At 49.4% G+C, this 15,129-nt stretch overlaps 2 protein-coding genes across 13 annotated transcripts in view; one reads left to right on the top strand and one right to left on the bottom strand.

Annotated features, from left to right (window-relative positions):
* Positions 1-11,573, top strand: part of SLC31A1 (solute carrier family 31 member 1) — a 28,084-nt gene extending 16,511 nt beyond the window's left edge. For 10 of the 12 annotated variants that reach the window (XM_087752442.1, XM_087752444.1, XM_087752434.1 and 7 more), the window contains 4 exons: positions 3,858-4,016; positions 6,369-6,441; positions 6,838-7,006; positions 7,677-11,573. In XM_087752442.1, the coding sequence (XP_087608568.1) occupies positions 3,903-4,016; positions 6,369-6,441; positions 6,838-7,006; positions 7,677-7,878 (558 nt within the window). In that variant the 5' untranslated portion in view covers positions 3,858-3,902 and the 3' untranslated portion in view covers positions 7,879-11,573. Of the gene's footprint in view, positions 1-3,022; positions 3,159-3,857; positions 4,017-6,368; positions 6,442-6,837; positions 7,007-7,676 lie in introns of those variants that run through there. The other 2 variants (XM_087752433.1, XM_087752440.1) reach the window with 2 other exon arrangements.
* Positions 11,574-14,392: 2,819 nt separating this feature from the next.
* CDC26 (cell division cycle 26) lies at positions 14,393-15,089 on the bottom strand. Its single transcript, XM_087752525.1, has 2 exons — positions 14,839-15,089; positions 14,393-14,748 (listed from the first exon to the last, which is right to left on the bottom strand). Exons 1-2 carry the CDS (start codon positions 14,917-14,919, stop codon positions 14,563-14,565), a joined length of 267 nt encoding a protein of 88 aa, XP_087608651.1. The 5' UTR covers positions 14,920-15,089; the 3' UTR covers positions 14,393-14,562.
* Positions 15,090-15,129: the final 40 nt, after the last annotated feature.

Here is a 15,129-nt window from a genome sequence, read left to right as displayed (position 1 = left end):
TCACCCGTTGTTTCTGGCGTGCATTGGCATAGGATAGCTGTCTTTCCTCCCCTTCTCTGTGCCCTGGAGTTCCGAACGTGGCTTCCTTGTATGTTGGAGGTGAGGCAGCAGTGGTTAAATGTTAGTGGAGGGTGAAAGTAAGTCTTAATGCTGAACTTGAGCAAACTATTGTTGTCGGATCCTGCTCCTGGGTGCCCATCTCCCTGAACCAGCTTGGTTTGCTGAGCTGCCAAGGTGGCATGGCAGCAGAGCGATGGAAACCTCTATCTAAACAGAGCCTGTCTATGTGCTGAGGTCAGTCCTGCTCCAAGATGATGGCTTAAAGTAAGAGAAGTCCTGCATGTAGTTCTGAGTCTTGCTGTTTTCCTTAAGAATTTGAGGGGTCGTGAAATGGAGGCTGTGGCTCCTCTGACCTGGGGTGACAGCACCGAGAGGGAAAGGAACAAGCCCTGGAGAGAATTTCCTCATTCTTCTCTCCTGTCCCACCCTGTTTGTTTTCTTATGCAATAGGCTACTGCAGGGTACAAAAAAAATCCTTGTGTGTGTGTGTAATATCCCTGGTAATAGTGCAGCATCGAGGCAGGTGCACCACGAGGTCTGTGCCCTTCAGGTGTGCAAATGCTTCAAAACGCCTGAGCCTGCTGCAGCCACAGTCTGTTCCAGATCCCCTCTCCAGGGCGTGCTCAGGAATCCGCTCCAACGCCTCTCTCTCTGTGCAAACATGTGGAGCAGTCATCAGTCGAGAGATCAGGTCACCCATTCAGACGAAAACACCTGCTGCTGAAGTGCTGGGTTTGTACAAGACTAAACCTATTTGAAGAATTTGCGATAATAGAAACGTATGTGTGTGGATTTTTTCCTCCAGGTATGGAGTCAGACTTGCTAAAAACAGCGCCCTTCTTTTCGTGATATGCACAGCTCCATGTCAGTCAGCTTCTCTCTTAAGAGTCTGTACAAGCAAACCAGAGATTTGTGGCTTGAAATATTACACAGCCATTGACCTGTTGCTGCCGCCCTAGATACTGTTTTTTACCCCAATGCACAGGTAGAGACCTCCTGAATTGTAACTCAGAGACTGATTGTACTGGGGTGTTCCACTGGAAGTGATTTATTTTTAAACAGAAATTTATCCATGTGTTGGTTACCTTTAGTAACACAAAAGACAGCTGAAGTGGCTCGGTCTAGGCTGTTTCCTCTTATGCTGCTTAATAGCCCATCCTTTGCAGGATCTCATAAAACGTCTTTCAGCGTTGGGTAACTGCAGTAGGGGGTTGGATTTGGCGTTGGAGCGCTAGCGTAGCAGGGTGGGAAGGAGCTACCCAGGTCAGCATCAAGCATGCTCTTTGTAGCCCGTACCAAGACCCTGCCCATCCACGTGCAGCTGCTTGTGAATACTTGACCTTGTTTGTTAACACACCGTAAATATCTAGAGAACACATGCCCTGTTTCTCCCTTTCTGAAGACCAGTGATGGTAAATTAGTGAGAAGTTGGACCCAACCCAACCATGAAGGGAGTTTTTAATCTGGTAAACAGCCAGGGCTTCTGTGGAGCATATTGGAACCTGCAGAGTTTGGCGGGAGCATGAAGTCCTAAAATGAATAAATAATCGAATTGGACAGTAGTCACTAGTGAGAATGTTGCATCCAAAGCAAAAGCAACGTATCGGTCAACTGAAAGAAGACAAGGGAGGAGACGAGATTTTGGCTGCGGGAGAGGGGAGGTTCTTAGGTTAGTTCTTTCCTCTTGCGGCACACTTATCTTTGATCCCGTGGTGTAAAGCGCTTTGGCCGTTCTTCTTCCTTCCCTGCTGCAAAAGATGATTTGAAGTTTGTGTGTCTTGGCAGAGGATCCTTTCCCAAGTGTTTGTATTTTGGGACTTCAGTTCTAGCGCTTGAACATTTCATCTCTGGAACAGTATAATCTTCAAAGCTACGCTATATGAAAATCACACCATTTGTTCTGCAGGTATCTCTTGGTAATGCTTTTCTGTGCCAGGTGAGCTGTGTCTTGCATTAGTCTCTCTTTTTTTTTTCTCCCCCTGAACATTTTTCTGAGCTGTTTTTCTGGTCTTAATATTTAAGCACAAATCAGGGGTGGAGCGAGCTAAAGAATAGTAGCAGAAATTTGGACAGGGAATACATTCTGCTTTTAGCCAGTGCCATTAGATTATATTACAAGTTAACTTTCCAGGGGAGTTATTGTGAAGTTGTCTAATGCAGTAGGAGATTGGCTACAAACTTCATCTGCACAGAGATGCATAAAATACCTGAGCTCTGTGTTGCTGGGGTAGCTTATACCAGCTGACTTGGGTGCATTCAGGTGCTTACTTGCATTATTTAATTGCAGTGTTTGCAGGGTGTATTAATTCTTTCTCTTGGGTTCTTTTTCAGCGCTGCTGACTTAGTTTCCTTATCTTCCCCAAATCTTGACCTTCTCTCATTGCTCTTTTTAATTTAACTGCAAAGCCTTTGGCGATCACCCCCTGTCGCTGATGCTCTGCGAGGCTGGCCTGGCAGTCGCGTTCTGGGCCACCAGTGGGTCCTGCACAGCTGTGTCGTAAGGTCACTGTCACAAACTGAACCAGCTCCACCATCAGCTGGTTGCCATTTGGCATTTTGTTTGCTAGTGCTGCTTTCAGTTTAGAAAGTTCTTCTAGAGTTTTGGTTTCCCTTTTCCAGCCTAACTATATTCATACCTCTCTGTTCAAACTCCGTATTGTCTTTTAGCTTAAAAAGCTCTTTTTTCCTGGTTGTAAACACTCCTGATGATTTATCTGGAAGGAAGTATGTCTCCTCTCATTTTTCTTTTTTGAAGTTTAATTTGATAAAGTGTCTGTACCGTGTTTTTTATTTCACTTGGTTTTACCTGAGTGCTGGGCTAGCCCGGGAGGGTACACAGTATTCCAGACAGGGTCTAGCACAGCAGTGTTGGTACTTACTTATCTTTAGTGGTATCTCACCTGGCCTATGCTAGGGTTGCCTTCGCCTGGCTCTGTCATGCTGACAGATGCTGTCGTTTCAGGACTGACTGGTTTTCTCTCCTGTTGCTGTTTCCACCTGGTGACTTTTCATTTCACACCAGAAATCGTCCCTGGTTCCATCCCAAGTTGTGCTGGGGTGCAGAGGGCAGAAGCCGTGTCCACATCTAACCACAAGGTGTATTTTTATTTTTAATGTAGTGTGTCCAGACATACCTGATTTGCACTAACCAGATTAGGGATTTGGACTGGCAGCCTTTTGAGTGTTTCTCTCATTGTGTGTAACGTGATTAGAGGGGAGATGTGACAATGTAAAGCTCATGGAAATGAAATTGCATTGCCTGTGGCTGCTGCAGACCTTTGCCTGGTAATAGGTCTTGTACCACCTAACATAATTTCTTTGTTAAACATGTTCCCAATAAAATGCATAACTGTCAATTAAGAGAAATATTGTAAGCTGATCCTTTAGTATATGTAATTTAAAATGGGGCTTGAGATATTTGTGCCTTTTGCATGACTGCAATTGAGAAGAGACCTTGGGTTTTTTCCTCTTACAGATAAGAAATGTTCCTTTATGCCGAGCACTTGTCCCCATGTGCTACCTCAATCAGATTAGGCTGCCTTTCTGGCAAGAATGTTTGGGGTGGTGCAGCAATACGATGATGTAAAGCTCAGAGGGACACACCTCCTTTAAACTGTCCTGCTCGCTTTGCTGTGTGTTCTCTGTAGTCAGAGTGCAGGACCATGAGGATGCTCCAGACGTTTATCCAGAGGCAGTAGTTCTCAGTGGCTTAGAGTATTTTCTCTTGCAGTAGCAGTAGAGAAACCATATTCTGTTTAGAAAAGTGCTTCTTATTATACTTTTTGTTTGTTTTTCAGGGTCCTACTTTTCTACGTGCCTTTTTGAATCTCTCTGTCGTAAAGATGTCTCACGATCACCACATGAACGGCACCATGTTGCCAGCCACACATCCTCCTGACCATGACCACTCAATGGCAGCCCCAGGACACGGTCATGGATCTGGCATGATGATGATGGTAAGTGGAAAAGTCATAATTAACCAGAGAGCTTTTCTCCGTGTCTATGGTTCAGAGTAACTTGTCATCTTAAAGACTACGCTCTTTAGAATCAGAAATTAGACTTAGCTTTGGAGGGCATGAATCAATCCAGTTAAAACACAGACCCCATTGTGGCTCTTCTGGAATGAAGGAGCGGCATGAGGTGATACGCAACACGAAATGTGTTTCAGAGGTGCAGATCCTTTGGCAAAATGGTCTTTTCTTGCAAAAACCTTTCTAGCAGCCAGCCTGGTGTCTGTTCTCTAGCCAGCTAAAGGCAGAAATGCAAAGTAAGCATTTTCCTGCAAGAAACAGAGCTGGATGGAGTTCTCCGGGCTGTTAGTGTTAGCAAAAGCCTTAACTGGCACTGAGAGGATTGCACACTAGTATGATAGATATGGCTGACCTGCAGGCGACCAACTTCTGTGCCCTTTTCCTCCTGAACTTTAAGTACGCACTCGGTTTGGGGAGCAAAGTGCTACCAGGGCTTTTTGCCACGTTGGCGTTAAGGCTGTGTTGGTCCTGAATCCTGCTGCTCTAGCTAACTTTGATTTAAACAAGTTCAGATTTGTGCATGCTGGCATCACTGAAGCTTTGCAGAGATCCTGGCCAGAGTTTCCATGGAGATGACCGTAGGATCTGTGTTTGCGTGTAGCCAGTTCTAGGGACTTTCTCAGCTTTTTCTCCTTTTTCTAAATACTTTTGGAGTGAGTTTCAGATCATTAAAACACGACTCTTTATGGTTAAACTTTGAAAGGAAGGGACAAAGTGTGCATTTCCATTTCAAATGAGAATATACTCAGGAGTATATTTTGCAAGCCTTCAGTTAAAGTTTGCCTGCCAGCTCTGTGCCCTGAAGAAGGAATCAAGGATCACTGCTTCTCCTTATACTGCAAACAGTATCGTAGCAGGAGAAGAGAGGATTAGAACAGCCTTCCCCTTTGTGAACGTGGCCCAGTAGAAGGCCCAGTAGTGCTGGTGGTACTTGCAGTCCAGCCTCGTCACTGATGTTCTTGTGAAGCTCCTCATATAATCTAACAGCTAAGTATTGGCATTCTCTGATCCGTTACTTCCCATATATGTGCAGCTGCTTTACAAGTGTCAAGTGCTCCTATCTTCAACGGATAGTTACAGGACCCTGCCTTACCCCACCACTGAAAACTGTGATCAATTGCACAGGATTTGGAATTAACATTGCACGTGAAACTGTCAGGGAAGGAAGTAAATAGGTACAGCATCTTAGATAATCAAGTGAACACATTTTAATGTATGCATATTCTCATGCCTCACTTGCACCAAGTAACAGGCTCTGTTTCAGCTGTGGTTTATGGAACTAGGCTGTAACACTCTTTGGTTTGTGCGGTTTTTGCTTTAAATGTAAAAATGTTAAATTAGTTAAAGAAATGGAAGTACTCTCTAAAAGGTGTTTTACAGTAATTTCTGCTCTGGGGGTAATGAATGTCTGCTGATTCTTATGGATGCTGAAATTAATCATAATTCTGATCTTCAGCAAATAACCTTAATTAAGCAATGAGGGGAGTTCAAAGAGACGTTCTTTTAGCTTAGTGAGCACTTTACATGTGAAAACACTGTATGCAGCTGTGGTCAAGTCATGCTAAAGTGCAATGTATTTACCTGGATGGGAAGATTATATGAACTCCAGCTGGCCAGCGGATCATTTCCCCTTCCCACAGCGTTCACTATGCAGGTTCAAGAGCCCTTATTTTCACCCAGGGGAAGCCGTGGTCCTGCTTTATATATAATACTCCTTGTTGTACCTGTATTTAGGCCTCTATTTCCCATAGGATATTAGGAGGTTCTGTAGGGAGACAATAGTCTGCTGGCGCGGTGCAGGATGGGACCAGAGGATTCGGCTATACAGGCCCTTATCCATGGGAGCTCATGAGGTCACGGTGGGGAGAAGAAAGTGCCCTGTACCCCAGCCCATGAGTAGTCATGAGGAGGCAAGGATCAGCTCCACAGAGACTTCTCCAATACCTCACTACTTCTGATGCTGAGGAGAAAAGGAGCTCCAAAAGCAAGGAGAAGGCACTTTTCGGTAGCAGGTACTGTGAAGGACAGTGCCTTCTGCCCAGGGGCACTGCCTAAAAGCTGCCCACTAGAATTGGAACCTGGAGCATCTATAGCCGTGTCAGGCTTGTGTGTGTTACACTGGATTTACTGAAGAGTTTCTTCGAGTCTTATCTGGTGACCAACTGAAATGATCTCAGTTCTTGTCATAAGACAAAACCCTTTGCTAAATCTTGTTGTGAGCTCCATCTCGGGATGAGCTATTCAGGCTCATCTTGATGTTCTTTATGTTTTGGGCAGGCAATGACTTTCCACTTCAGCTATAAGGATGTGCCATTGCTGTTTTCTGGACTTACAATCAATACTCCTGGAGGTTAGTAAAACTGTCTTGTCCAGTCCAAACAAAAAGCTTGCAATTGATTAATGTTTCAGGAATTACTTTGCCATTTATGCCAAAAATATGCGGGCACACTGCATTGAGTCTGGTTTAAGTGGCATCTTGTGGGGTGAAAGAAAAAGGGAGATGTTTGTATTGTTCGAGAATTTGACTGATCTTACTAGCAAAAGCGATTGCTGGTTTCACTTCATGGGTGAAATTCCAATTAGTCTATGGATGAAATTCACATTTACCAGCTGTACACGTGTGCACACAGTGCCCAGCCATAGCCTGTGCAGTGACGCGGTTGTTGAATCACACCGTGTCTCTTCTGACACGTTTTGAAGCAAATGTCTTGTTGCACAGATACGATAATGTTTCCTCTTTTGTCAGAAATGGCTGGTGCTTTTGTGGCTGTCTTCTTCCTGGCCATGTTTTATGAAGGCCTTAAGATTGCCCGAGAGTGTCTGCTCCGTAAATCCCAAGTCAGCATTCGCTACAACTCCATGCCAGTGCCAGGTCCCAATGGCACTATCTTGATGGAGACGCACAAAACTGTTGGGTAAGAATTTCACTTCATTCTAAGACGCATTTCTTCAGCAGCTGACAAAGGTGAAAACTGGGACAGGAAGAAAACTTTATGCAGCCAGTATTACCCTCTGCAAAGTATATTGACTCCAGATTGGGATGCTGCTTGACACTGGGGGACACTGTGCTTGAGTCACTTGGCCACCCTTTAGGATGGGGGACAAAAGGAGGAAAGCAGCAAGGAGTCAGATAAGCTTGTTTTTTTCCCAGAGCAGTAACGAACACATTTGGGGATTTCCCAGGAACAGAATTTGGGTGTTACAGCCAGCGACCCTGACAGAAAATACTTAGGATCCTTCTGTTCATAGGTAGTCAAAGCCTCTACTCAGAAAAGAAGCCATTCTGCTTATTGAGTGTGCGGGTAAAATAAGCTTGTAGAAGCCTGTTTCTGAGCTAAAAGTTTTGTCCCCCCAGCAAGTACCATGCTTTCTTTGTTATCAGTCAGCTCGGTGGGGAAAAACACAGTTACAAGTGACAGATGCATGCAGAAGTCTATGTCCAGCCTGCTTTGTTATCTTCTCTGCCATTTCATGCCCACCTTGGCATCCTGTCAGCCTAAGAGCTAAGTCTTCTCTTCGGGGATGTGCATTTTCCTGCCTGTGTCTCATGGATGCTGACTGCTCTTTGGGGTTTTGTGTTCTCAGACAGCAGATGCTGAGCTTCCCTCACCTCCTGCAGACTGTATTGCACATCATTCAAGTCGTGGTCAGTTATTTCCTCATGCTGATCTTCATGACGTACAACGGATACCTCTGCATAGCTGTGGCGGCCGGAGCGGGGACGGGCTATTTCTTCTTCAGCTGGAAAAAGGCAGTTGTTGTGGATATCACGGAGCACTGCCATTAACGCTGGGTGCTGCCCAGAAGCCTCTCAACCCCACTGCTCTCTTGAAGTGCAGCCATCATGATGACTGGATCATTCCGAAGCTGAAAGAGAAACAATATAAAGAAAATCAACTGGAGTTCACCACAAGTTCCTAGCTGGGGTGTAGGGATGCGAGGAGCTGGGGTATGCTGCTCCCCTTGCTGCAGGCTGGCAGCAGGGTTGACTCTTGAGGGTCCCGTGGTAGCCATTCTTGGCTAGGATTTGCTTTATTCTTAGATTATGCCATGATTGAAATTAGTCGGCTGACAGAAATGTAGAAATTATTCTTAAAAAAAAAAATCAAAGCATTTTATTTTTAAGTTTAAATGCTCATCTGTGAGGGTTTTATGAACCGTAGGTAAAGATGAGAGTTGCCAATGGAGCCTACGTGTGCAAATGGCTATTTTAATTTTCCTTTTTTTCATGATGTACATAATGCCAGGGGAGGAGATCTCCCTGGCATTGTGGCTTTTGGGGCCAATGACACCTTCTGTTGCAGAAGGACTCAGCCTCTGAGGAAGACTTGGTGCTGCACATCAGGCACGCTCAGGTGTGTCCTGGCAAGGGAGTACTCTGACGCAAGGATGTGACTCGTGCTAGATGAGTCTGTCCTCCAAGGCCATCAGAGTGTGACGAGTGTTGTTAATCTTCTGATGTATCCAGCAAGTGATAACATTGGGGTTTGGCTGCTTTCACTTCCAAATTGTGGAAATACACAGAGTAGACGCAGGACAAGAATTGCGTATTTACAGGGCAGAAAGATTTTTAAATAAACCATCGAACCCGCATTTACTTCATGTTGAATTGCACCTGGATGGATCTAGAGCTAGGCTTTTGGTTTACTAAAACTAGTTCCATAAATGAGGCAAGAGCTAAATAATGATTTCATTACACTAAAGGTTAAGATGACTGAAGAGGGCATTCCTTGATTGAGATGAAGGAAGTAAAACAACCATGTTCCTGTAAAGGAGAGATTTGGGGAAGAGAAGAAAGAAAAGACAGGACTACAGCAGCCTTCCGTCTCTTCTCAGGTGAAATCTGGAGCCGCTTGGGCTGATTAAAAAGTATTCCTGACCCAGACGACTCCTTTTTGTCTTAATAATCATGCTGTGACCATGTTAGCTTGGAGGTGCCAGAGTTATCAGTGCCAGTGGTGGGCAAGTGTTGTAGCGCAGTAAACTTCCCGTTCTACACGTTTCACAGGCAAGACAGGCTGTGACACGGGCAAAAGCAGCTTACTGTACGCGTGATGCCCAGAACATGCTTTGGGTTTTCTAGGGAGCAGTTCTGGTTTAGGGCTTTGTTATTAAATGACTTCTTGTTGTAGGGACTCTGTTGTGCAGAGTCTGGTGCAAAACTGGAGTCTTCGTTCTACTTGGGATGCCCAGTTTGTGCCAGGAACTGGCTGAAAGGGAAGACGGTGGGATTTTCAGAAGGGCACTGAAAAACAGGCACCACTTTCAGACTGGGACTGATGTCTGGGATGTGCCATGAGAACAGGGAATCCTTTTGAGGTGGAAGTATCGGGGCACATGCAGTAGCAATTTTTTCTCCGAAGATGCTACTAGTCACACTGTTAGCCGTAGCTGCGTAAGAAAAGCTGATCTTTGAAGAGGAATTCCATTTCTCTGGCCTGTAAGCCTCACAGGGCGAGGCCCATCCCTGCGTATGTGGGCTCTTCGCTGTGCTGATGCAGCTGAGAGCCACCCTCGCCCTGCCACCCTCTTTGAAAGGCAGCGGGAAGTCTGTTGCTGCCGCTGCCAGGATCTTGAATTGCACCACTAAAGTCAACCGTGGGTTGACACCAGGTATTTATTTGGACATCTTGTTTTCTTTGGGCGGTGCAAGTGCAGAATAAAAGGAGATGAGTTAAAAGCAGGCTCAGGTTTCTAAAGAGCTGCTTTCTGTAGCAAATTCGCATCTGGATGAAAGAGGCAAAGTTATTTTCATGGAAAAATTCTAGCCACCTCCTGATGAGAGACAGGAAAAGCTCTTCCCCAGTCTGATCTTTGAAGGGAGTTATGTCTGTAACAGATTGCAGGAGGACATACTCTCTGCATCTGTCATGAAGGTAAAAACCTTTTGTGCCCTCTAAGCAATCACGCCTCTCTGAGAGCGCGGAAGAGAGACCCTTCCGATCCCTGTGCGGGAGCTGTGAGGAAATCGTAGCGCTTGTCAGAGAAAATTGAAGCAGTTAAGTGCTGGAGATGGTTGTTCATGTTTTGAAAGCTTTACGCCGCAGGGGCTCGATCCCTGAAGGCGTTCAGGGCCGACGTTGCCAACACAGCTCTGATTGGTTTCTCTTGAACGAGATGGAGTTGTTGCCGTTGCAGGGATGTCTGATGATGGGGTTTAGTCACGAGTGGTTTTGCGTGATGACACTAATCTGATGTCATATACCTCTTGCTGTGTCTTTCTCTAAAATAGAACCTCTGCTTGGCCTGATCTTGCTGTCACCTTTTAGCCACCTTTCCTTGCATTCAAGTGACCAGACTTGAATTCTCCGATTCAAGTGATCAGAAATGAATGACGTGGAGATCAGGCAACAGCTGTGGCTTTTACAATATAAATTCGGTTCTCTTGTTAGCTTTTCTGCCTCGTTCTACGTGTAACGCCTGTGCCCTTGAAACTGTTCCCCCCCGAGGATGAGTACCTCTGTCTTCAAAGGGTCCTCTCCTGCCCATGCTCGCGCAGGAGAAGGTGCGGAGAGGGAGGTGGCGCTGACCTCGCAGTGGTCACTTGAGGAGCAGGAGCCTGGGCAGAAGTCTCGCAGGGGTCTAGCAAGCACCCCAGCTGCCTCCCAGCAGCTGTAAGAACGACGGTTTGAGCACTGGGCAGTACCCGAGTTAGGAGTGCGAGCCCAGGCTGGGCTTTGGGGAGGGGCGCGCAAGGGAAGGTCTGGAGGGAAGGTGGTTAAGGGAAGAAGATGGAGGGCTGTGTCCTCTCCGCTTCTGAGCTCGCTGATACAGCGAGGCACAACTGAGAAAGGGACGTTTCCAGTCCACGCCTCCCTGCCAGCTTTGGCCGTGCTTTCTTTTGGTTCAGTGTTGACAATCCAGAGAAGCCACCTACCTCCCTGCGTCCCAGCCCGCCCCTGGTCCACCAGATGCCACCGGCTGCCGTGTTCTTGGCCTGGGTTTATGTTTGCTTTGCCAGAGTCTGAACAAAACCCGGCCTCCCTGCAGGTGACTTCCACTGACTGCTTTTGGTGCAGGCCCAGCCTTTCTGCTGGCTGTATTTAAAGTCGTCCTCATACGCTGACCTCGCATGAAGTAGTGCTTGGAGGGAGGTGAGGACTCTAATGATTATGAGACTTGAGTAAATTAAATTCGTATGTCAACACACATGTAGCGTGCTTGGAATGTGATGTCCTGCGTCTGTCTTCGTACCCTGATGTTTGGTCTCCACACGCTGTGCCTCTGGATTATCATCTTGGAAGAAGTGCACGAAGTATCCGGGCTATGTTCATCAGCTGGCTTTTGTTGGTTTTCTTTGAGTGCCTTTTCAGTTTGTCTGGAGCCGGTCCCACCAAATCCAGCAGGATTTCTAGTTTTGTTTACAGTGGACTGTCACTTTTGGTTTTATTCTTGCTTTTTGTGGAAGTAACTTGTCTAATGTTACTGTGAATATCAAGAATCTCCTGTATATAATTAACCAATAAAATAGATTGCATTTTACTGTGGTGGATGCATGTTTTGGAAACAGTCCTCAATGCAGAGACTGCAGCTGAAGCGGGGGCTGGCGCCTCTGCAGCATTCAGAAAGTGACTCCGAGAGTAAGCGCCCACTTTTCCCAGCAAGAAGCCCCACAGCCAGGCAGCTCCAGCCTGGCCTTCCCCAGCCGCTTTTCCCTGGCACGATGCTTCTGCGCCTGCTGCGATGGTGCAAGCGAGCAGCCGGGGCTGAGTGTCCGTCCTCAGGTGGCTGGGGGTGGGAGCGAGGAGCAGTGTCCTCTGGGCCCAGCCATGAGCAATGAGCCCTCAAGCTGCTGGAGCGGGAACGTGGGAAGTCACCGATGCACCGGTCGCCGCTTGTTTCAGTCCCGTTATGCTTTGCGGAGTGTGGGGAAAGCCGAGATGAAAGAGGAATCGGTGCCTCCCAGATCTGCTTTCCCCTACAGAGGGAGGAGTTGAAGGACGAGAGTTTTAGGGAGCTGTAACGATGACCTCCCCCGGTGCATGGACAGTGTCTGTGTACAGCAAGGAGCACTGGGCTCCCTCACAGGGTTCTACTCCAGATTGTGTTCATCCATAGGAGAGAAATGAGGGGCTGGGTTGGTTTTTCTTACCCTGTGCAACCAAAGGATGTCTGGAACCTGCTGTGATATCTCCCTATCAGACCTGGGGCATGCCGGGAATGCCTGAATAGAATCACAGAATCGTTTGGGTTGGAAAAGACCCTTAAGATCATCGAGTCCAACCGTTAACCCAGCACTGCCAAGGCCACCACTAAACCATGGCCCTAAGCACCACATCTCCCCGTCTTTTAAGTACCCCCAGGGATGGGGACTCAGCCCCTGCCCTGGGCAGCCTGGGCCAGGGCCTGACAGCCCTTGAGGTGAAGAAATTTTTCCTAATATCCAACCTAAACCTGCCCTGGCGCAGCCTGAGGCCGTTCCCTCTCGTCCCATCGCTTGTTCCTGGGGAGAAGAGACCGACCCCCCCGGCTCCAGCCTCCTTTCAGGCAGTTGCAGAGAGCGATGAGGGCTCCCCTCAGCCTCCTCTTCTCCAGGCTGAGCCCCCCCAGCTCCCCCAGCCGCTCCTCCCCAGCCTTGTGCTCCAGCCCCTGCCCCAGCCTCGCTGCCCTGCTCTGGCCACGCTCCAGCCCCTCCATGGCCTTCGTGGGGTGAGGGGCCCAGCGCTGAGCACAGGATTCGAGGGGCGGCCTCACCAGTGCCCAGCACAGGGGGACGATCCCTGCCCTGCTCCTGCTGGCCACACTATTCCTGATACAAGCCAGGATGCCACTGGCCTTCTTGGCCACCTGGGCACACTGCTGGCTCATATTTAGCCCCCAGGCCTTTTCCCGCCGGGCAGCTCCCAGCCGCTCCTCCCCACGCCTGCAGCGGTGCCTGGGGTTGTTGTGCCCCAAGTGCAGGACCCGGCCCTGAGCCTTGCTGACCCTCACCCAGTGGCCTGGGCCCATTGCCCCAGCCTGGCCAGGGCCCTCTGCAGGGCCTTAAATAGCAGAGCAATCCCTGATAATTTTATGTGGTGTTAGACTGGAAAAGCAGCTCTGCTCCAGGCCAGACTGGGGCTCTTTGCAGTTTGAAAAGTTTTAAGTCCTGTACATTTCCCCCAGCAGTGACCTGAAATTTGATGCACCTACAATACACGGAGCATGAATTTAACAAGTCTGGTTTGGAGCATTGCTTGAGACACTGAAAAAAGGTAACTGATCGCTGTGCTGGAAGATGGTAGAAAACAGTCCCAGCCAGGAGCAGAGCGAGCCTCCAGTCCCAGCTCCCAGTTCCCTGCGGGTGTCCTGGCGCAGGCCCCGGGGCTGCTGGTGCCCTGTGCTGCCTCCCTCCCCAGGCTGGAGGGAATGGAGTTTCTTAAACACCAACAAGCTGCTTCAGTTTCTATAATTTGCTTCCTTCAGGTCACCCACCGGCATGCTAGACTCCTCCTTTTTTGGGGCTCTGCATTATCTCCCCTGTCATGATGTGCCCAGCCAGCTGATGCTGGTACAAACCGCTGTTGTAAATCCAGGCGTGTGCTGGTTACTCTGTCAGAAATCATCCACCTTTCTGCTTTTCATGTGACACCATCTATAAGGAAACAGTTTGGTGACCTTTGATCAAGCAAGAAACATCACTGGCAGCTACCTGAAACAGCCTCACGGGGTGACAAACCAGCGCGGCCAGGGTGACGCGCTCCCCAGGGCTGAATGGAAGTGACACGGGTTAAGTGTAAAGGAAAAGCTGCTTAATCAGGAAATACGGGATATTGTTCCGCGTCCCTGTGCCCAGTACGTTCCACTGCATCCCGGTTTGCAGCCGCTCCCTGCTGAGGGCTCAGTCCACATCCCAGCTGCGGCTCCGAGAAGCAGCCACGCAGCCAAGTGAAATTCGCTTGGCACCAGCTGATTTTAACAGACGAGGGGGGCTTCCTTCCTGACCTCAGAAAACAACAGCGCAGCGTCTAGAAGCACTGCCTGCTGCCCCCGGAGCGGTGACGCCCGCCGCCTTTATTCACGCAGGCTTGCAAAGCAGCGATCAGACGCTCTCCGGCCTCTCCTCCTTAGCGGGTCACCGACTTGTAGGGGTGAAGGTGTAAATGAACACAATTCCCCTGGCTCCATTTTTACGGTTACTAAATCAAAAGATCCCCAAAAGCTCCTGCCGCAGAGGCAGCGTTTTACCTCCTTGCTGTATCGGGCCGCACACAGGGGAAGGAAACACCGGTGGTCTTGGTGTTTCCCTCCCAGCCTGCGTGGTCCCTACAGCCATTTGAAGCAGCTTGTGTGATTTTTTTTTTTTTAAAAAAGGCATATTTATTTAAAACAAAACACTTGGCCAAGGGGCATTCACAGGCGTGTTAACCAGGCAAACTTAAAAAAAAAAAACCCACAACGAAAGAGCACAAAGGGGGGAAGGGGGGGAGGGGGGGAGGGGGGCGGGAGGGGCCCGTCCCGCTCGGCCGGCGCTGCCGGCCCGGCCCCGCCGCTAGAACTCGAAGGTGCCGAAGTGGGCGGCGCGGCCGCCGGCCTTGGGCTGCGGTTTGTAGCCGATGCGGTCGTTGATGATCTGCTCCCGGCTCTTGTGGTCGGCTCCCAGCGCGATGGCCGCCGCCGCCGCCGCCTCCTCACCGGCCGCCGCCACCTCCGCGTCCTCCCGCTGCTTCTTGCGGCTCTGCGGGGCAAAGGGGCGGCGTCAGGGCGCTCCCGGCCCGGGGCGGGAGGCAGACCCGCCGGGGGCGGCCGCGGCCGGCCCCGCTCGCACCTCCAGGTCCTTCCGGATGCTCTCGAACTCCTCGATGTCGTCCAGCTTCAGCTCCAGCCGCGTCGGCTTCCGCCGCAGCATCGCGACCCGCCTCCGCCTCAGCCGCCGCCGGCGAGGGCCGAGCGCGCCCAGGCCGCTGCTCCCGGCGTGCCCCGCGCCTCCCGCCACTGACCGGCACCGCGCCTCCCGGCGTGCCCCGCTCCCCGGGCCGCTCCTCCCGGCGTGCCCCGCTGGCGGAGCCACACCTCCCGGCGTGCCCCGCGCCTCCCGCCGCTAGCGAACACTGCGCCT

This window comes from Nipponia nippon, unplaced genomic scaffold (assembly GCF_047370975.1).
Source record: "Nipponia nippon isolate SJK-2023a ecotype South Korea unplaced genomic scaffold, ASM4737097v1 scaffold_16, whole genome shotgun sequence".
Taxonomy (NCBI): Eukaryota; Metazoa; Chordata; class Aves; order Pelecaniformes; family Threskiornithidae; genus Nipponia; species Nipponia nippon.
This window is presented reverse-complemented; position numbering and strand designations above follow the sequence as displayed.